Source organism: Leucoraja erinacea, chromosome 10 (genome assembly GCF_028641065.1).
Source record: "Leucoraja erinacea ecotype New England chromosome 10, Leri_hhj_1, whole genome shotgun sequence".
NCBI classification, from domain to species: domain Eukaryota; kingdom Metazoa; phylum Chordata; class Chondrichthyes; order Rajiformes; family Rajidae; genus Leucoraja; species Leucoraja erinaceus.
Window position 1 is genome coordinate 42,794,106 of NC_073386.1, and position 22,290 is coordinate 42,816,395.

Consider the following 22,290-nt stretch of genomic DNA (forward strand, 5'->3'; position numbering starts at 1 on the left):
TGGAAGACTAGAAAGCAAGGCTTCAGCTAAGCAATGCCTTGATCAGTCCAGCCAGTCTGCAGAAGGGTCCCAAACTAAAACATCGCCAACCCATGTCTTCCAAAGATGCTGCCTGACCTGCTGTGTTACTCCAGTACTTTATGTTCTACGAATATTTCCAGCTTCTTTGTGTCATTAGTCCAGACTTGACATACTGTGAATCGTGATCCTGGGCATTACACCTTGGGAGCATGTATTGATCTTTGGGCATGTTCAACATTGATGTACTAGAATGATACCTGAACCTGATGAGTATTCCAATGAGGGACACCACCGAGAGGGACTCTATTCCCTGAAATAGCTAAAAGGTGATGCTAGAGGGCATAGTTTTAAGGTGAGAAGGACAAAGTTTAAGGGAGATGTGCAGGGGAAGTATTTTTATGGATAGGGTGGTGTGTGCTGCCAAGGGTGGTGGCTGAAGCAGATATGTTAGTGGCAATTAAAATACTTTTGAATAGGATTATGGATATGCAGGGAATGGAAGAATTTGGGTTATGTGCAGGTAGATAAGTTGTGGCTTTGCATCATGTTCAACACAGATGTTGTGGACTAAAGGGCCTGTGTTTGTGCTGCACTGTTCAATTTTCTATCTGATCTGATAACCATGACAAGATGATAAAACAAACGAAGAGTAGGTAGAGAGAACATCTTTCCATGAGTCAGGGAATTTGCCAATGTAGCTCAAAATTTATAAACTGCCCTCAAAAGTAAAAGTACAAAATGTAGTAGAAGTTTGAGACTTTCCTGCAAATGATAGTTAATGCTGAGTCACTAATTACTTCTCGTAACAACCATCCTCGATAATAAATGCTGGCTTTGCCACAAATATATTCATTTTTATAGAATGATTTAAAACAATTAAATGATTATTTGATGTCTGGCAATCACGCAATTAAATAATTTGGGACTGAGGCAGGTAAATGGGGCAAGGTCACAGACCAAGCAAGATCTCACTGAAAGGAGGTCAGGTTGTGCAGCAAAACGTCTGATTCATTTTCTCATGTTCCGATGTTATTAATCTGCCTATGAGGGCTTGCTTTGTACCTTGGAAAGGCAATCTTCCATATCAGTTTTCACAGCAAATCGAGGGATGCTTGAGTGTGTGAGGCTGGAACTGTGCATCAGTTTTTTCACTCCGCTAATCTGTGTCATGAGCTGTTGCTTTTTCTTCTTGTCTCGGTCCTTCTGTGTGGGGGATGGCATCTCCACGTCATTCTGCTTGTCTATAATGAGAGAGCAGAACATATGACACCTTGCAATAAATTGGAAGCTCAAAAGGTTCTCTTGTATTATCGTCCGGGGGTAATTGTAATAGAGAGGGGTACTGAAAGCAGAGGCATATTTACAAACTCAGTACATAGATAACAACAGTGGGTTGAAAATCAACGTACATTTTCTGGAAACATTTTGCAGTACACAATTCTTTGTCAGGAAGAGAATACGGGCAGTTACAGAGGAACTGCTCATTAAGCAGCCTACTCAATTTTTCCGAAGAGCGACACAAAAAGCTGAGGTAACTCAGTGGGACAGACAGTATCACTGGAGAGAAGGAATCCTGACTCTTCTCTCCAGAGACGCTGCCAGTCCCGCTGAGTTACTCCAGCTTTTCGTGTCTATCTTCGGTTTACACAAGCATCTGCAGTTCCTTCCTAAACATATTTAATTTTCCTTGCAAGCCATTGTCATAGTTGAATTTTATCTTGATTTATAACATGGTTTCGCAAAGCAGCATATTGCTGATCATTTAAATGTGATTTTTGATGGGATGTAGTGATGAGGTTAAAATATTTTTCCTGCTGATTTTTGTTCTGAATGTAGAATAACAATGTAAAACTGCATGGGCACCGTTTGCTGTCCAATGCTTTGCAAAGCAGCTATTCTTTGGCATCAGCTTGCCATTCAGTTACCAAAGAATAGCTCTGAAAAAGTCCCGAAACTCCACCCATTCTTCTCTCCAGAGATGCTGCCTGTCCCACTGAGTTACTACAGCTTTTTGTATCTATCCTACTGTGATTAACATTGTTTTTTTTCCTCTTTAATGTTTAATCATTGATGTGGATGAGGTATGTATTAAGATTATGACAAACTAATTTCTCTAACTGATATCGTATCTATTTAGAAACTTTTACTAAAATCTGGATTTAATGCACAGTACACTTTAAGTGTAACTCTGAAGATGTGAATTAAAGGGGGAAAAAAGGCTAAAACATATGACTATTTCCTAAAGAGTAAGAGGAAATTGCATACGTCTTAAAGTTCATTGACATTCACAATGGTGCCCTGAGTAGCCGGAATTGCCGATGTTTTAATTATCAGGAACCTCTTCTGATGGTATTCTCAAAGTGTTTTTTAAAATTAATTACATATTAAATCCCACAATCCCATTGCCTACATTAAGACTAAGTGCATTTTGCATTCAGCACCAGAGCCTCGGTTTCTCTTCAGTCACATTGAATTGATGACATCCCGCCATAGTTTGTCTTCAATTATTAAGATGATAGATCATTATATTCTTTGGGTGATAAGAGGTATAATCAACCAGGATAATTTACAGTGCACTCCATAATGTTTGAGACAAAGACCTATCCTTTATTTATTTGCCTCTGTACTCCACATTTTAAGATTTGTAATAGAAAAAATCACGTGGTTAAAGTGCACATTGTTAGATTTTCTTAAAGGGTATTTTTTATACATTTTGGTGTCACCATTTAGAAATTACAGCTGCATAGAACCCCCCCCCCCCCCCCCCCTCCCTATAATGTTTGGGGACACATGGCTTCACAGGTGTTTGCAATTGCTCAGATGTGTTTAATTGCCTCCTTATTTTACTGTTTTAATGTTCATTTTACAAACCATGTTCTCGGGGTATCTAAATCTAAATGTTATTAGTTATTTAAGTTATGACATCAGATGGAAGCTGCATACCAAATCTTGTTGCACTTATGTGCAATGACAATAAAATATATTATTGTATCATTATTATTATTAATGTAGGTCTAAGAGAGCTCTCAACAACTGGTCTTTCCTCCAGTCTTTCCATCACCTTTGGAAACGTTTATAGCTGTTTATCAACATGAGGACCAAAGTTATGCCAGTGAAAGTCAAAGAAGCCTTTTTGAGACTGAGAAACAAGAATAAAACTGTTATAGACATCAGCCAAACCTTAGGGTTACCAAAATCAACTGTTTGGAACTTAAAAGAGCAACCACAGTTCTGGAAAAAGGTCTTGTGGACAGATGAGACGAAGATTAACTTATATCAGAGTGATGGCAAGAGCAAAGTATGGGGGAGAAAAGGAACTGCCCAATATCCAAAGCATACCACCTCATCTGTGAAACACGGTGATGGCGGTGTTATGGCCTGGGCATGTATGGCTGCTGAAGGTACTGGTTCACTTATCTTCATTGATGATAGAACTGCTGATGGTGGTAGCATAAAAAATTCTGAAGTGTATAGACACATCCTATCTGCTCAAATTCAAACAAACGCCTCAAAACACATTGGCCAGCGGGTTCATTCTATAGCAAGACAATGATCCCAAACATACTGCTAAAAAATGGTCAAAGCTAAAAAATGGTCAATTCTTGAGTGGCCAAGTCAATCACCTGATCTGAACCCAATTGAGCATGCCTTTTATATGCTGAAGAGAAAACTGAAGGGGGCTAGCCCCCAAAATAAGCATAAGCTAAAGATGGCTGCAATACAGGCCTGACAGAGCATCACCAAATGAAACGCAGACTTCAAGCAGTCATTGCATGCAAGGGATATGCAACAAAATACTAAACATGACTACTTTCATTTACATGACATTGCTGTGTCCCAACCAATGTGGTGCCCTGAAATTGGGGGAATATATATAAACACTGCTGTATTTTCTACATGGTAAAACCAAAATATATAAAAATGGCCTTTATTAAAATCGAATAACATGTACTTTAACCACCTGTGATTTTTTTCTATTACAAATCTCAAATTGTGGAATACAGAGGCAAATAAATAAATGATGGGTCTTTGTCCCAAACATTGTGGAGGCATTGTTTGCACCACAATACCTAGAGCCTCTTCCTCAACTGACCCAATTTAATTAAAGACCCTTGTAACATAAAGCAATTAAGCTGAATCTGGTTGCAATGAAGCGGGACATTACAGAGGCATTATTCACAAGCATCTTATCAAAGTGACATTAATGGATGTTGTTTAGTCTGTACTATCAGTAAAGGGTTTCCCCATTCTAATACTTTCTTGACAAATTGGGTGCTGCTGGTGAGCAGCTGCAGAAAGATTAATGACACTGTCTCAATAGCACTCTGTCATCTTTTCAACGAGCAGTCACAGATCCTCAGTCAGACTGCATTACAACAGTGCCAAGCCTGAATTACAACAATCGTCACATAGTCAGGGATATTCCAAGGCTTGCCCTTCAGGAGAGATGAGGAGAAACTGGAGGGCAAAGAAAGAAATTCATATCCACAAGATACATTAACAAGCTGTAACTGAATGATGCTTGGGGAATGATGGATGAGAACTCAAAAAAATCAACTTCAAATGCAAAGTTCCTTTGACAGAGGACACAAAGGACCAGTTATTTGAATTTCAAAGTTTTGAAATGAAACTCCATCAAATCCTGTTTTCCATGGAAACAACGATGGAGATAGAACAACGGTGTTTCATCTGGCACCCCTTTGAGGGATTCATCTGATAACATCTGGGCTAGAGTGCATTAGTTTTACTGGCAGGGGTACAAGGCTTGGAATTTTTTTTTTTAAAAAGGAGAAAATTGCAGATACTAAAAATTCAAAATAAAAACAAAAACCCTGGGGACGGTAACTTTCCCACCTCTACATTAAAACTTGTCTGTTTTCTAACTTTTAATTCTTTCGATGAGAGGCCATTGATCTGAAACAATGACGATTTCTCTCTCTAGAAGTTGAGTAATTCAGGAATTTTCTGTTTTTTAATTTCAAGTTATGGGGTGTGGTCTGTCACATTGTACAGGTGGGAATGTTTATTTAAAGGAAATGGCTGGCCAGAAAGTGTTAGGCCAGGCACTTTGCCCATTGCCCTTTGGATTAGAACACTTAATGTACACATTAAAAAATGTAATACCTGCTGCTGAATCCACGTATGAATCCATTTCTAGACCCTACTTCCCGGGTGAAACTTGTTTTCCTAAACTCTCTTCAATCAGTTACTTTAAATACATGATCCCTAGTTGATTTTTCTGAACATCCCTGCTCACTCTATCAAGTTTTCCCTCAATTATATGCACTTTGCTCAGACCACAGCCTACCCAATCTCACCTTAAAATTTATTAGTTTTGGAAATATCCTTAAATCTCCTTTGTACTTCTCCTAATGCGATTACATCATTCAATAACATCATGACCAGAATTTTACTGAATGTCCTTGAACAGATCAACGAGGCCCTTGTAAAGCACAAAGAATGTACAATATAATCAAAGTACGCAAGTAGGTTCAAAGAAGCTTGGCATAAAACACTATTTCTGTCAACTTTCACAAGCTTTTCCTTATCTCTGTGATGTTCAGAAACATTTAAAACTATTAAAATGATGGCAATTAGAACAGTTACTCAATTACTTTCTAAGAGCAGTGAAATAATTTATAAATGTAGCATCTTGTTTTTATGCTGTTCCTTCACAACCATAAAGTCTTCATTGGGATGACTAAGGATCTTGTGCTGTGCCTAACCTGAGCAAATACCCCTGCCTAAATGCAGAAGGGTCTCAGCAAATTTGTGCCATGCTGCTGGATTAATATCTGTTGGTTAACATGTAGGTTAACATCTGATGAGTGTTTGAAGGCACTGGGCCTGTACCCACTGGAGTTTAGAAGGATAAGGGGAAACTAACCAAATAGCGAAAGGCCTGGGTAGAGTGAACGTGGAGAGGATGTTTCCACTAGTGGGAGAGTCTTGGATCAGAGGCCATAGCCTCAGAATAAAAGGAAGTACCTTTAGAAAGGAGATGAGAAGGAATGACCTTAGTCAAAGGGTGGTGAATCTGTGGAATTCATTGCCACAGATGACTGTGCAGGCCAAGTCAATGGATATTTTTAAAGCAGGGATTGACAGATTCTTGATTAGAAAGGTGGTCATGGATTATGGGGTGAAGACAGGAGAATGGGGTTGAGAGGCTGAATAGACTTGATGGGTCAAAAGGCCTAATTCTGCTCCAAGAACTTATGAATTCAAAGCAGAGATCCACTAACCTGACTCACTACAATTACTGTTTTAGAAACACTGGTGATTTGTTTGAAGGATGGCTGTACTGTGTGAATCTTCAAGTGAGGGAAATCCTTTACCAACTGAACCATAAACAGATTTATTCTGTGAATAATTGTGTCAGAGTGAAATGACCAACACCTCACAATAAATCAATATCAGACCTGTGGTGAAAATTGAGACAATTAAAACCAATTAATTGATTTCATATTGGTCAACAGTGGCATAAAAATGAAGCCCCAGGGAGATTTGATGGGGCTTTGAAAAAAAAAGCTGAACAATTGAAAGGAAGACGCATGCTCAAGTCAGTTCACATTTTCACTGGGATTATATGGAAATTTAACGATGTTTCCACTAGTCTGCCAAGCAAATCACTTCACAATTATAAATTATGTGAAACAGCAAAAGAACATAGTGACCTCCATTATGTTTGGGACAAAGACCCATCATTTATTTATTTGCCTCTGTACTCCACAATTTGAGATTTGTATTAGAGAGAAAAAAAATCACATATGGTTAAAGTGCACATTGTCAGGTTTTAATAAAGGCCATTTTTATACATTTTGGTTTCACCATGTAGAAATTACAGCAGTGTTTATACATTGTCCCCCCATTTCAGTTAGTTAATCTTCATCTCATTTGTCCACAAGACCTTTTTCCAGAACTGTGATTGCTCTTTTAAGTACTTCTTGGCAAACTGTAACCTGGCCATTCTATTTTTGCGGCTAACCAGTGGTTTGCATCTTGCACTTCAGCCTCTGTATTTTTGTTCATGAAGTCTTCTGTGGACAGTGGACATTGACAAATCCACACATGACTCCTGAAGAGTGTTTCTGATCTGTCGGACAGGTGCTTGGGGATTTTTTCTTTATTATACAGGGAATTCTTCTGTCATCAGCTGTGGAGGTCTTCCTTGGCCTGCCAGTCCCTTTGTGATTAGTAAGCTCACCAGTGCTCTCTTTCTTCTTAATGATGTTCAAAACAGTTGATTTTGGTAAGCCTAAAGTTTGGCTGATGTCTCTAACAGTTTTATTCTTGTTTCTGTCTTATAATGGCTTCTTTGACTTTCATTTGCACAACTTTGGTCCTTAGATTTTACATTTATGGTACAGTTAAGATACAACTTGGTTTCCCATTGTTCCTAAACCTCCAAAAGCTAGACCTTCATGTTCTTCTTTAGCAAATATTTTTTGGACACATCTGAGCTGTGGAGGCGGCAAAGACTTATTCAACAAGTAATGGTGAGAGTAACAATACAGCCAATGCTTATTTGCCTGGATCTCGAAAAATATTCTTGGAAAAGGCTAGTAGAAATTTGTAGTTAACTATATATAATAAAGTGTACATCTTAACAAAACATGGAAATATTGGGGATGCCTCCTACTACATCAGAAGATATATTTTTAATGGTGTAGTAATGAAGAGTAGTTTCAGATTGTGCTAGATATTTAAAAAATAAATCTTAAATGTTGATTGCTTTGGTTTTGTGACATGCAAGTGGAAGGTGACTTTGCAGACTCACCCAAAAAGGTATTGGAAATGAACTCGGATACTTGGTTGCCTGAGCGACTCATTTCTGAGAGATGGGTGAGCTCTCGATTCAGCATTCTTTTGAACTGTTGACGAGGCAAACAAAGGAATCAGCATCAACTATTCTTATTAACCATTTCAATATCACTGAATCAGATAATTTCATCAATTCAGGCATTAATCAAGTCGAAGGAACTATGAATCTTCACATTTATTGGCACATATTGTATTAAATGTTTTAATTAAGCTCAATATTAAACTGATTACTTAACAGGCAGTGGATCTGAGATTCTAAAATGCATTTAAAATTGATCCATTGCTCTCAATTTAGCACTTGTTCACAGATAACAAGTCTTCCAAATGTTAAATATTAATAAGGGATATAGAGTAGCTTAGAGTGGATTAAGTGATATTTGACTTGAGCACAATAATATTTACTTACACAATATGCAATAATATTGTAATCATGTAACAACATGGTAATGAATTAGTTCTAACTGTCAATGCGGGAAAACATTTTTGTCGCATCTTTAGAATTAATTTAACCTTGTTGATAAAAGTGTGTATTTAAATTTTTGAAATAATCTACAGTGTATAACAGTACAAATTTATAATTTCCCCACCCAGATAGCTGGGTTGATTTCCATTTGAGGTTTGCAACAATAAATTTAGCTCAAACATGTATTACATTTTTTTGCTGAATCTGATAGCAGCTTAATGTTCTTTTGTTCTATAATTTGACATTTTACACAGATATTTGTACTAAAACTATGGACATTAGAGATAAATGGCTCACAAAAGGATTTGAAGCATATACCTTGTTGCCCAAAGTGCTAAATATTATTTAAAAATATACTGCATCTTTGAACATTTTTATCTTTCCTTCACTACACAGCTTGTACAAATTGTAAAATGCATTTAAAAACTTTTATATAGATAATGTGAATTTCCTGATCGGAGTCTTTCTGCGTGTTTCTTTTATTTCCCTTTGTTCATAAAATGCAACATTTTAATTCAGCCTTACCAACTTTATTGATATTCATTTAAAATTAAAATAGCAAGCATACTGCCAATATGGAATAAAGTACTGTAATTCAAAGGTTTTAGCATCTTATATTAGAGCTATATTTCTAACACTAAAAAACATATTTCAAAAATACTTATAATGATTTAATAAATCTACTCACCTTGATATAACCCCAAGAAACAGAGAGTAAATAATTTGCTTCAGGCATTTTGGCTCAACAGATACAACAATAGCCGTGTACAAAATAAGTAATTTAGCTGGGCAATTCCACACGAATAGTTTCAATAGTAATGGCCACAATGTTTTATTAGCAGCTTAAATGTTCGAAGGAAATTTGTTCCCAAAAATCTGTTTATTCTCTCACTGCCTAGGAAAATCCAGTGCATGCAATAGATCCTGAGAAAGATAGTGTCTGCGCATTTGCACTGACAGAATTGAGATAATGAAATCAGAGGGTCACATGGAACCCAAACCATACAAGTGTGTGCACTTCACAGCACTTATGAATTATGAATAGCTTTGGTCTATTCGCTAGAGGGTGTGAGGGGTTGTTACTTCATATTAATGCCAGTACAAAGAGGCAAAAGGTTTTTTGTCTGCAAGATTGCAGAATCTAGATCGTTAGAGCATAATATAGGAAATAACAGAACCCAATGTTATTCTTATGTAAATCAGCTGTCTTATTTATGTAAAGTAAATGCAGATGGTGTTCCCGTTTCAGTAGAGAATAGCATCTGATTTTAGCACCCGCCTACATTACTGTCAGATACCTTTCAACATAATGACAATCTAATAGAATCGCATTAGTAGTCCAAGATAGAGTTATGATCAAAACCAATCTTCTCAATTGCACAAAATAAGGAGAATAAAAATCCTATTGATTTGCAGTCAAAATTAGGGAAATTCTCTGAGGTTTAGATTTCTCTGCTGACACACAGATTAAATTCAGGTTTACATGCACAGATTAATTCCACCTAGCTGTTTCTTATCCTGAAAGTTATTTAAATATAAAAATTATATATTTTCAGAAGCATGTACATTATCATGCTATTTGCTTCTATATTCTTTTTTTGCAGATTTTAACTAATATTATTTGTAATTACTCATATTGTGCAGTAGTTTGCTTTACATAGCAACCTAATAAATCAGTTGCACCTTACTGAGAACAAGCAGGTAGATAATCCTAATTATAAATGTTAATTTCAATCTTTTGCATGATTTTATTAAACAATCTACAGAAAAATTGCATTTGTTAGACAATGGAGAAAGCCTCAGTATTAAAGAAACCTATGAAATGATGAATATTTAAAGCTGGTCTATTCTCTGGTGCAATAATCTGCACTCCCCCCTCCCCCGCTCCCCCCCCCCACAATAGTTCCCCTTTAAATCCTCGATGAAGCACAGTGCCTGCATAGAAATACCATTCACTGTGTGTCTGATTGGCTTTCAGCTGAGCTGCAGTGACATCACTTTGCTTTCTCTGCACTGCTCACGAGGCATTAAAACATGGGAGGGCAGCTTGATCCAGAGCCCCAGAGAATCCTGAGCAAGTTTAAGTGGCACCACTGCTGTAATTAAACATAACAGCTCCATAGCCACCACATACTATACTATGCCACATTCTAGATTACTTTAAGAGCTACCCCTATTTGTTACATTGTCAATGAACAGTGGAGTTGCCTAGATTCTAATTTATTTTGCATGATCATATAACTTGTCTTTGCCACTATGTCAGCCACGCATATCAAGATGCAACAGTAATGATTATATCAATCAATTTGGATTCATTACCCTCTCCAAAATGTCCTATGATCATACACATTGCACCTTATTTTTTTTAAAAATGGTAGTTTCACTTCAATAATTTTGCTGAATTTTCCATTGAAATACAAAGTGACAAATGTACTTGAGATCTCTTTAAGTGTTCAGCTCTCCTTTGCTTTCTAGCCCAAACAATGAAGCAAGCAGTTTATTTGATTGTGCGCTGCAATAAAGGTGAAGGAGATCCCACATGCAGCATCCATGTGCTGCTTTTTTGCAAAGGATCACCTGATAATGATCGTGAATGACGACTGTTTGGTTGCTTTCTTTCTTTTATAAATTCAGCGTCACCACCCTACCCCAACCATCTGGGAAAGCTCACTTAAGGCTAAGTATTTCTAATTCGACTGTTTTCATTGCATCTTGAGTCCTTCATTTGATAATGCAGCTAAAATATATATTAGAACATTTATATTTGAGATTATGATTTGGACTTAGGAGACCAATTTGGAAGAAGAGGTTTAACAGAGTCACGGTTACCTCGGTACATTTTAAGAATACTCAGCAACACTGCCAGATAATTTTGCCACATATTCATGCATATGTTGAGGTTCTATTATAGTACATCTGTACGGGGGCTTCAGTGAAGCATCAAATGCAAATTGCATTAGCGAATGTGAGCAATACTGATCTTTTGTCCAGAAGCCAGCTTGTTTGCATTTAGGTTTAAATAAGGAGTTATGGGCATGGCTACAAATGGTTAAATTACTGAACAGCCACCCACACTCCTCGACAGTTGATCCAGAGAAGTAAATTCTAATCCTGCAGTTGCAATTGGGGAATTTGTATTTTAGTAATTCATTAAATCTGGAATAAAATGCTGTCATCAATAATTATTGTTGTGGAACAATCAGTTTGTAATTAAAATCCCACATGTTAAAGATAGACACAAATTGTTGGAGTAATTCAGCGCATCAGGCAGCATCTCTGGGGAAAGGAATAGGTGACGTTTTGGGTCAAGACCCTTCTTCAGACTGAGAGACGAGGGGGATGGAAATTAGAGGCATGAAAAGGTTTAGAACAAATCAGCATTGGCACCGATGACCAAGGCAAGGTGGAGCCCACAATGGTCCGTTGTTTGTTGTGGATGAAGGAATATATGGATGCAAACAGTGGAACTAGCAGGATGAGGATGGGAGAGGTGCGGAGAGAGAGGGAATGCAAGGGTTACTTGAAATGAGAGAAATCAATATTCATGCAACTGGGCTGCACGCTGCCTAAGTAAAATTTGAGGTGCTATTTTATCCAATTTGTTTGTGGCCTCACTCTGATAGTGGAGGAGGCCCAGAACAGAAAGGTCCTGAATAAATTGATGTTCTTCAGGTGACAAAATTTCCCGTTCTCACGGCTGCACTATATGTGATTCAATATCTATCAACATGGTTGATTCTTTCCTACCCCTTCAAATACCATTAAGGGCAATCACGGTGAATAATAAATGCCAGCAAAACCCACATTGTAGGAATCAATAGCTAAATGTTTCACAGAAGTGGGAAACACTGTTCTAACGTGCACTAAATAAGCCTCCACATCTATGAATAAACGGTTTTATATTTTTCAATGATCCCCTCACAATTATGATTATATTGAGACCACTGCATTCTTCTTTAGCAACACAGCCTCTTCATCAACAGAGATCCAAAAGATATAGCAGCTGAACAGTCTTTCTTCACGTTGAACCTAGACAAAGAAGATCAACAATCTGTTTGATTCCAGAGGGAAACACGGAAATGCTCCATCATGTCCTCATATAAAGACTGGATTTTTTTTTAGTAGGAATCGCTGGATAATGCTTGGCTGTAATCTAATTCAGCTCAGCATTACGATGATGCATTGGCAGAAAAGAATGCTTTATATTGTTTCACCTCTGTGGATCCCTCTCAAAGTACAGAAAAGCCCAGAATAATTGCTGCAGTGTTATTTTCCCTTCACCTGAGTGTCGTGAACTTTTAAGTCTTTTATTGCCAGCACATTTATCCCATCTCTACAGTGCTGAGAAGAGGTTTGTTTCTCTTAAAAGCACACTGTCCATTTGACAGGCACCAAATAATAGTTGGTTAACCAAAGCTGGTTAATCAATAGCTGGTTCACACAACATACAAATTGTATATGGCCAATGGCAATTTCTTTGTAGTACTGTCTTTGATGCTACCTCATTCAATTTCCAAGACTTGCCATTTTAGTTTCAAAAATATTTCATTGCTGTGATGTTCTTCCTCCTTCTTATAGAAAGGTTAAACACACACGAGACAGAGGCTTTAAATTGCTGGACTTGAAAACAGATTACACACTTACGTGGAATACTGGTAAAATCTGAACAGAAGCCGTATAATGCAACTTCTGAATATTTCATTTTCACTGAGGCATTTTGTCACTTTCCTCTTTACTTTTGCTTTTTGCTGGTTCTATATAGAATTTCTCTTATTTCACTTTTACGTCATATTTTCAAAATATTTGTTTGTGCAATATGCCCATAATCTAGCAAATTCAAATTTATATAACATGAATATAAATAACAAACTTTAACACCAAGTCCAATATGGAGACTGGGATAGATGACCAAAGGTCTAGTCAGGACGGAAAGTTTCGATGAATATCGAAACAGATAAAAAGGCGCAGCTGCCAATCGTAGAGAGCTTGAAATTGGGAAAGCCAGAATTGAAACTGTACCCACATCTCAGGGAATTATAGTAGTGGGGGAGATTATGAACACGGGCAAGGCAACAACCGGATTTGGAAACAAATATGAAAACTTTAATACTGAGGTACTGCTTTACTGGAAATTACTGCTGGTCAGTAAACAGAGGGGAAAGGTGAAAGGGACATGGTACAAATTGACATCTTGAAGCCATAATTGTTCAGCACTATGAAGCTTTTCTAGGTTAAAGGCACCATAAAATGAAAGTTGCTGTTTGGCAGTTCCCATCCAACATTTGGCAAGTAAAATATGTCAAACGTGACCTGGATCACACAAATGATTAGGTCAATTATCAAAGCTCGAATTCTTTTTAATATGGGGCAACATAAAATCTTTAAAGCACATTTTCAGCCAATAAAACCCAGATTTTCTACATTTGAGAGATTAATAGAAAAAGAGCATTGTTTGGATTAACGGGTGAAGAGAAAGAAAAACATTAATAAAATATGACGTTCCTTTGGGAAGAAACAAAAAAATGTTGATCATTGAAGTTCAAATTGGGATGGGGGAGAGGGAGAGAACAGGGGTAATTACTTTTGCATTGTAAGAGCAAAGGAAAGCAAAAGATCCAGGGTAGAAACTCGTTCGCACAACTTCAAACAATAAAGCAATTGAAGAGTGCACTAACTGAGATTAGAGAAATGTTGCACATATTTTGAATACCTTAATGCTGTTCAGGAAATTCTCCTTGAATACCAGTGTAATGTTCAGCTTCCCCAGCACTTATTTCCTAATCCTTCAAATGTTATCACAGTGGAGCAGCGTATAAAATTCACCTCTGATAAGATATTCCACAAGAGATGAACAACAACATTTGTTACATTCGTAGAACTGGCCATAACAAATCCTATTTCTCCTGAATTATTTAAGAACCAATACGAACAGCATTCTTTATCTGTACTGAAATCTATACCTACAATCTAGTGAGGATCTGATCTGTGGTGATCAGGTCAGGCGATCTGGACTCATACAGCCAGTATTCAGCCAGTATTCATTACTCAGAAGTCCAGGTATGACCTCTAGAAGGCCATCAAGAATCAAAGGGGCACTTATGGACTAAACTGACCATTTAGCCACAGTGGCAGACCCTGGAAGCCATCATGTCCTACCAGATAAAACCAAGTAGTTTAAGTAACAGCTCGATACGTTCAATGCTAGCTGACAATGTGACAACAATGATGTACCTTCACAGGTCCCCACAGTCCCTGATGACCCTGTGATCCCTGTCTCTGAGGCTGACACCAGAAGATCATTCACGGGGGTGAACCCTCGGAAAGCATCTTGCTCTGATGGTGTACCTGGCTATGTTCACAAAAACATGCGCGGACCAACTGGCTGGCGTGGACATCTTCAATCTCTCACTACTTTCATCTGAGGCTCCCACTTGCGTTAAAAGGACATCCATAATCCAGTGTCGAAGAAGAGCAGGGTGACATGCCTCAATAATTGCACTCTGGTGGTACACCCGTATTAAAGTCGTAGAGCTAATGCAAGTCCTTCAGCCTGCCTTGCCATGCTGACCATGTTGGCATACCAGGCTAGTCCCATTTACCTGTATTTGGCCCAAACTCTCTAGACCTTTCCTATCCATATATCCGTTCAAACATCTTTTAAACATCATAATTGTATCCACTTCCTCTGGCAGCTCATTCTAGATATGGACCATCCCCTGAGTGAAAAGATTGTCCCTGAGGTCCTTCTTAAATCTCTCCCTTTTTACCTTAAACCAATGCTTTCAAGTTTTAGAATATGCTACTCTGGGTAAAAGACATTTACTTTACCCGTGCTCCTCGTGGTCTTGTACCTCTCAATAACTTGTAACCCTCAGCCTCCTACGCTTCAAAGAAAAAAGTCTCAGCCCTCCCAACCTCTCTCTATAAATCAACCCCCCCAAACCCAGGTAAAATCCTGGTAAATCTCTTCTGAACCCTTTCCAATTTAGCGAGGAGCTTTTTCATCTCATTGAGTAACAGGGTTCACTCACTTTTGGCAAAGAACGTGACAAGCTGTGAGTTTTGATTGAAAATTACTATGAAGTGCTAATATTCAGGGTTTTATAATTCTGTAAGTCACAGTTATAAAGTCATACATCATGACCACAGGCCCTAGTTCCCCCTCTCCGGTTGAACCTTTCCTATCCATGTACCTGTCCAAATGTCTTTTACGTGTTGTTATTGTACCTTTCTCACCCTCCTCTTCTGGCAGATCATTCCACATACCCACCACCCTCTGTGTGAAAAAGCTGCCCCTCAATTTCCGATTATCCCTTTTTAAATCTTTTAAAATATTTTTCTCTCCCCGCTCCTCAACTGTTCGTTTAAATCATTGACAGGAACACAACTGATATGGGGGAAAGCAGAGAGCTGGAAACTCATGATGTTCGGGAACCTCTGCCACTATCTTTCTTTTTAAAACAAAAATGTAAACCCCTTCATCCTTTCTTAAATTAAGCGATGCTATACATTTATATTTGCAGCCACCTTAGTTTTCTGGCAATTAATGCATTCGCTAACCTTTGACAAGATACTGCTAGGGAAATATCAGGGATCCAGCAGCAGGTCCAAGTAGACTAGGTATAACAATTACAGTCCAAACGTCATTTCTTGTGGAACAACACATGTAATTCCCAAGGACAGGCAACTCATCAGATGCGTACTTATCTGTGACAGCCCTAGAAATCAAATGTTTACTGACAACTAGAGTGAGATTAAGTCTGTGCAGACCTCACAATCAAACCTGGGACACGCTAAGTCTATGCAGCACAGGTACCAATTGTTAGGTAACATTAGAAAACTGGAAATATGAAACGAGATGTAGTTTAGGCCTTAGCATCAAGCCCATGGCTGGTCAGGTGTTTTAAATCTACTTCTGTGCCTGGTCACAATGTGTTAATTTCCTCAGAGCCCAAATATTTATCAAACTCAGCCTTGAGCACCCACAGCACTCAAAGGTAGAAAACTCCACAAATGCACCCATTCCCGCAGTAGGGAACGGGTGCATTGGGGTCGAAGACTGCACTTGGTCTAGTAGAATACTAAAACTCTCATCTTGTTAACTGCAGGTTTGTGTTCTATTTGCGCAAAAATGGTACACGATAGTGCTATGATTTTTGGCCCACCTTACTCACCATTATCTTGTGCTGTAAATGAAACAAGTTTTGTTCAGATCGATGGTATATTTTTAAAGTTATTAAGGTTAAAAAAAAACCAACTTAAAACAGTGCCCTCACCCGCGCATGCGCAGATGGGGGAAGAGTTCACGTGCACGTCTTTATTGCACATCGCAAAGGGCACCCGGCGGGTCCTCAGCTGCGCCTGCGCAGTTGGGGCCTTTACAGAATTCAGATTTAACAGCAAGTGGCCATAGAAATTGCTTGGCAATTTCTATGGCCACTTGCTGTTAAAGTAGCATGTGTGTTCTTAAAAGACAACTGGTCTGATTACCTCAGGGAAATTACCTTGAAACAAGTACTTTCCCCTATACTGTTTAAATTCAAGGCAACTTTTTTTGTTTTGCCTGTTGATATCCAAGTGATTCTCAATCAAAATCACATTATAACTAATTAAATCCGCATAATGCAAAAATTGTTTTCCAATTTACCATCCATGTTACATCCAATTTGTGTCATGGAAACACGTGTTGTAGCAGAAATGCCTGCTCACACAAAGGTCACACAAATGACAAATGATAATTACTTGATAATCAGTTTATGTCGCATGGGCTCTATACTATATGACCCTGAACTCTGCCCTGAACTCTGCCCTGAAGTCAAGAAAAGTTCTTGACTTTTCTTTGAATTAGTGCAACAGAATATTTCCCCAAGAATATTTAGCAAACTTCTTAAAGTTGTGAAGTTCATGACAGGATATTTTAAAATCATCATTCTTGTTAACTAAGTGATACCCATTTGACACAACCTGTTCTTACGCTGTGGGTCCGCAGCTGCCTGTCATTTAGGTGTTCTAATGCGGCGAAGCAGAGGGTTTTGAAAACAGGGTTTTCCCCACAGAAGATAGACATTTTGCAATGTATAGAGTCATGGAGTCAAACAATATGGAAACAGGCCCTTCGGCCTCACTTGTTCATGCTGACCAAGTTGTGATATTACCTGCCTCAACTACCTCCTCTGGCAGTTCATTCCATGTAACCACCATCCTGGTTTGACTCCCAAACACCTCACATTTATCTGCGTTAAACTCCATTAGTCATTATTCAGCCCATCGATTCTTGATCCTGCTGTGATTTTTGATAACCATTTTCACTGTCTACAGTACCAGCCACTTTAGTGTCATCTGCAAATTTACTAATCATGCCTCGTACATTCTAATCCAAATTGTTGATATAAACTATAAACAGCATCGATCCCTAATTCACAGGATTCAAACCTGAAAACAACCTTTTATTTCTATTAAACTTCTACGACTCCATTTTAACTGTATAATAATGATATTGTTTTATAACACATTAACGATGATTGATTTTTCCAGCACTGTTTCACTTACTCTGTTTCCTCTACACTTACACGGTTGTCATGGTGGCAGAATTTGAGGGGCTCAGAGATTGATCTGATGAGTTTATTTTGGCATTCCCGTTTTTGCTCCAGATATTTATAGTCATAGTCACAGCTAGATACAACCTGGAAATACGCACTTCGGGTGACAGCCAAGCACTCAGCTAATTTTATTCTCTCCACATTCCCATCAACTCTCTTCCAGATTCTACCAATCACCTTCACAACTAAAGGCAATTTACAGAGATGCAAGGAACTGCAAGTAGATGCTTGAATCTTGAGCAACACACAAAGTGCTGGAACCACTCAGCGGGTCAGGCATCATCAGTGCAGCGAATGGATAGGCGATGTTTCGGGACCCTTCTTCAGACTGCTTGCAGCTGATGGGGCAAAAGCTGGAAAATAAGTTTCAGGTGGGATGGTCTGAACCAACCATCCAACCCTCCAGGATGCTGCCTGACCCACTGAGTTACCTCGGAAGTTTGGGTTTTACTTAAGGGCAACTAACAGTAGTCAATTAACCTACCAACCATACTTTTTGAGATGTGGAAGTAAAGTGGAGCTCCTAGGGAGACCATACGGTCACAGGGAGAATGTGTAGACTCTACGCAGACAGCATCTGAGGTTACTCGAGTTGTAAAGCTCTACCAGCTCTGCCATTGAACCATTCATTTATTTGTCCTCCCTTAGAAAGACTAATAGACACAACTCTAATCGTTTTAGTCATAAGTCTTTTTTTTGACTGTGATAAATGTATCAAGAAAATTACAGTAACTGGTTTAGCTCTTAGACTGGACCAATCTAATAACTGTATGAATGGCTTTGTGATTTATTGTCTGAGATAATAAAAATCATCTCGAGCAATTGTAAATCAAATACCCACATCTTGCTTGGGTCCAGAATGTAGGAAGACATTAATAGGAATCTTATTTTTGTTAAACCTCTCAACTTCAAAATGTGCTAACATTTCCTTGGGTAATATTTCAGCAAATATAAGTTGAACACTTGAATCCTGAGGGGACTTGAACCATTTGTGGTACCTTTTGTGGTAGATCAGTAAATTCCAAAATGCTGTTCTCATGTAGACTATGCGATGATATTTATATATTTTTCTGCTCACCAAGGGATATATAGTCTCCTTAAGGCCAGCAGCATTTGGGCCTTCCGCATCGGGGTGATCAGCTCCTGCATCGGGGGGATGTCAGCTCCCCCGCATCTGCGATCAGACCCCGGGTCGGGGCTGGTCGAACCTCAGCGTCGTTGGGGCTTCAAACTAGCCTCTCCCGACACTGTGAGCTCTTGATGGTGTCCACAGGCTGCGGTTGGAGAGATCCCAGGCAAGGGATCAGCATCGATGTTAAGTCCACGCCCTGTGGTGGGGCTCAAGTCAATCAGAAGAGGCCTCCAACTCCTTCGATGGTAGGCCGCAGATCGGCTGGAGATGCGATCCGGAAAACAATCGCATCTCCAGCAAGGTGAGAAACTGAAAAAGAGTTTCCCCCGACCTCCTCCCCCCCACATAAAGCAAACCGGAGAACATTTACACAAACTTTTACCACACACTAAAAATTTTTAAAAATAGACGAAAAAAAAAAACAGACAGACTGTTGGCGGGGCTGCCAATCGTGCGGCACCCCCAGATGCACTATCAACAGCTCTAAAGGGGGGAGTGGGCTGCAAGTCATTTAATTATCTAAAGATCTTTGCTGAAATATGGCACAAGTGGGCATGTTTTACTTTAATTAATCAGTACTACTTGCAGGACTGCCAAATAATTAACTGTTCTTTCCTGGATTCATACTATGGCCATGGTATTCTATAATAATAGAATATGATACAATTTGTTAATAGATTGAACAGTTGTGGTTTAGTTCACTACACATTTTGTGAAGTTATGTTCCAGGATTATAATTAAAATGGAGATCAAAGGCTAATTGCAATAGAACGAAAGCAGACTAGAATTATGATCAAAAGTCATTTCAACATAATTTACATTAAATTCAAAGAAAGATACAAATTTCAAACAAAATATGTAAGTGACAGTTTAGGGGTAGAATTTAATATCTTAATCAAATCAACGTGTCAAAGTTCCTTTAAGTGCGTCATTTCTCACAAAGTAATAAGTTGAGAAATGGAAAGTATGCATAACCATATTTTCCAGATACCAAGTGCCTTCTAAATAAGGTTATTCTTCAAGATTCATATGGGGTTTCTTCCTAATTAAAGAAAAATAGTTGTAACCTTGGATTTAATGAGAATGTGATTCATTGAATATTTACAATATTCCATAATGTGCAAAATATGAAGCAAAAAGTAATTTTAACCATGATCATAAAGCACCAACAACAACAATTCAATTCAGCAGCAATATCCAATTTAGGTAACAGTATTATCCAATTTAAGTTGATGCATGCAGACTACGATTGTACTGGACTACAACCCACATTGTTAAATTATCTGATCAGCTGAAGCTAACTAGGCCGTAGGGGGAGCTATATACTATAAACTTCAATCATTACTTTCTCGGACTCCTGCTGTATAATCTGCTTCCTACTGACACTATGATTGCTCCCTTACAGTATTTGAACACATTGAGCCTATTAAGACACCATGCCCATTTCTAACATCATCTGCACCAATTTCAACAGCATTCTTGTGTGGCTGTCTTAACTCATTTGACATACTGACATTTTATTTACGCTTATGTGAAGGATATTTGGAGACTTTGTGAGATGCAAATAACTGCATCTATCAATGTAATGGAAATAACTTGACAGCACGGTCTGCCTAATTGCACCACTCACTACAGAGGTCGAGCAAGAAAATGCCTTTGAAGGGCTCTGGCCACCGAGAGAAAACAATGCTGAAATGTTGGAAAAAGTACAGAGAAGAGCAACGTGATTGATCCTGGGCTTCTGCTATTGAACGTGCAGAAAAATAGAAGTAACTCGGCTTGCAGCCAGGTAAGCAGGCAACCAAGTTGATGTCATAAAAGATATACAAGGTTATTAAGGATTTAAACTAATTTAATGTGGGAATTTAGTTTAAACCAAACGAAAACAAATGAAACTAGAAATAAAAAAGCACAGTTTTGAAAGAGCATCTTTTGTGACCCATTCAGAGTATCCTACTGTAACTGAAGTATAGTTGCTATTGCATTATACCCAATAAAGCATCACATTTATGCACAGGTTGAAGTAAACAGCAATATGATGGTAATTAGATATTGTTTTTTCAATAGGATAATTGTTAGCCAGTGCATGCATTCACTGCTTCCTTATTTCCTTGTGATTAGCTCTGTGAAGTGGCCCTGAAAGTATTTGAGGCCCCAGTTTAACACCACATCCAAGATATAACAGATGGTGTTGGTATTGGTTTATTATTTTGACGGAAAAACTTTAAAGCTTAGTTTTGCGTGCTGTCCAGTTACATTACACATTAACGACAGCATAAATTTGGGGACTCATGTTTTTAAACCGACACTTTAATGCTAGAATATATCAAGGAAGATATCAGGAAATTCAACAGACTGAATAAATAAAGACTCAAAGTACTGGAGTAACTTAGCGGGTCAAGCAGCATCCCTGGAGAACATGGATAGACTGAATAAGTTTCCAGGTTGAGGAGGCAGAAGCTTTGGAATTATTTAAGAAATCATTAGGCGCTTCAATAGTACACATAAAGATTTATTTAATGGATCAACCAGGATAGGTCAATTTTAACAATGTGTTAATATTCTGAAAAATAATTTACTTTTAATTTCTGTTCTAAGAAACCTATATATTTGGACCAGACCAATAACATCCAGAATGAACAAAGTCTTTAATTTTCAAGCAGTCAATAACTGACCAAGTTGAGACAGGGTCTATTGCAACATTTGAGAAACAATTAGACAGGTACATGGATAGGATGGGTTTGGAGGATATGGGCCAATGCAGGCAGGTGGGACTACTGTGGATGGGACATGTTGGTCGGTGTGGGCATGTTGGGCCAATGGGCCTGTTTCCACGCTGTATGACTATGACTCTTTGAGTTGGCTGGGCTTAATTACTCTTGTTTAAGTATCTTACCAATTTGCAGGCAGGTGGGACTAATGTGGATGGGACATGTTGGTCGGTGTGGGCAAGTTGGGCCAAAGGGCTTGTTTGCATGCTGTGTGACTATGAGTCTTTGAGTTGTCTGGGCTAAATTATTCTTGTTTAAGTATCTTACCAATTTTCAAATACGGTAAAGATTTGTTACCATACTTCAGATTTTTTTTCTGAAGTTTATAATAATAGTGTAAATGTCCTGGCAAATAAAGTAAATTCTGTTTATCTATAATATGTGTACACAGTATCAAAAGAAAGGTTGGATGGGGATCTCACAGACTATGACACCTAACCTGCCTCTTGGTTTAACACAATTACTCACATTCATGACCTG

General features: G+C 38.3%; 1 protein-coding gene across 4 annotated transcripts in view; it reads right to left on the reverse strand.

Moving 5' to 3' along the window:
• pde4ba (phosphodiesterase 4B, cAMP-specific a) overlaps positions 1-22,290 on the reverse strand; it is a 466,474-nt gene that overhangs the window by 13,887 nt on the left and 430,297 nt on the right. For 3 of the 4 annotated variants that reach the window (XM_055642053.1, XM_055642052.1, XM_055642055.1), the window contains 2 exons: positions 7,802-7,895; positions 1,084-1,262 (listed from right to left, as the gene is read on the reverse strand). In XM_055642053.1, coding sequence (XP_055498028.1) covers positions 1,084-1,262; positions 7,802-7,895 — 273 coding nt within the window. Of the gene's footprint in view, positions 1-1,083; positions 1,263-7,801; positions 7,896-8,996; positions 9,257-22,290 lie in introns of those variants that run through there. The other variant, XM_055642054.1, reaches the window with a different exon arrangement.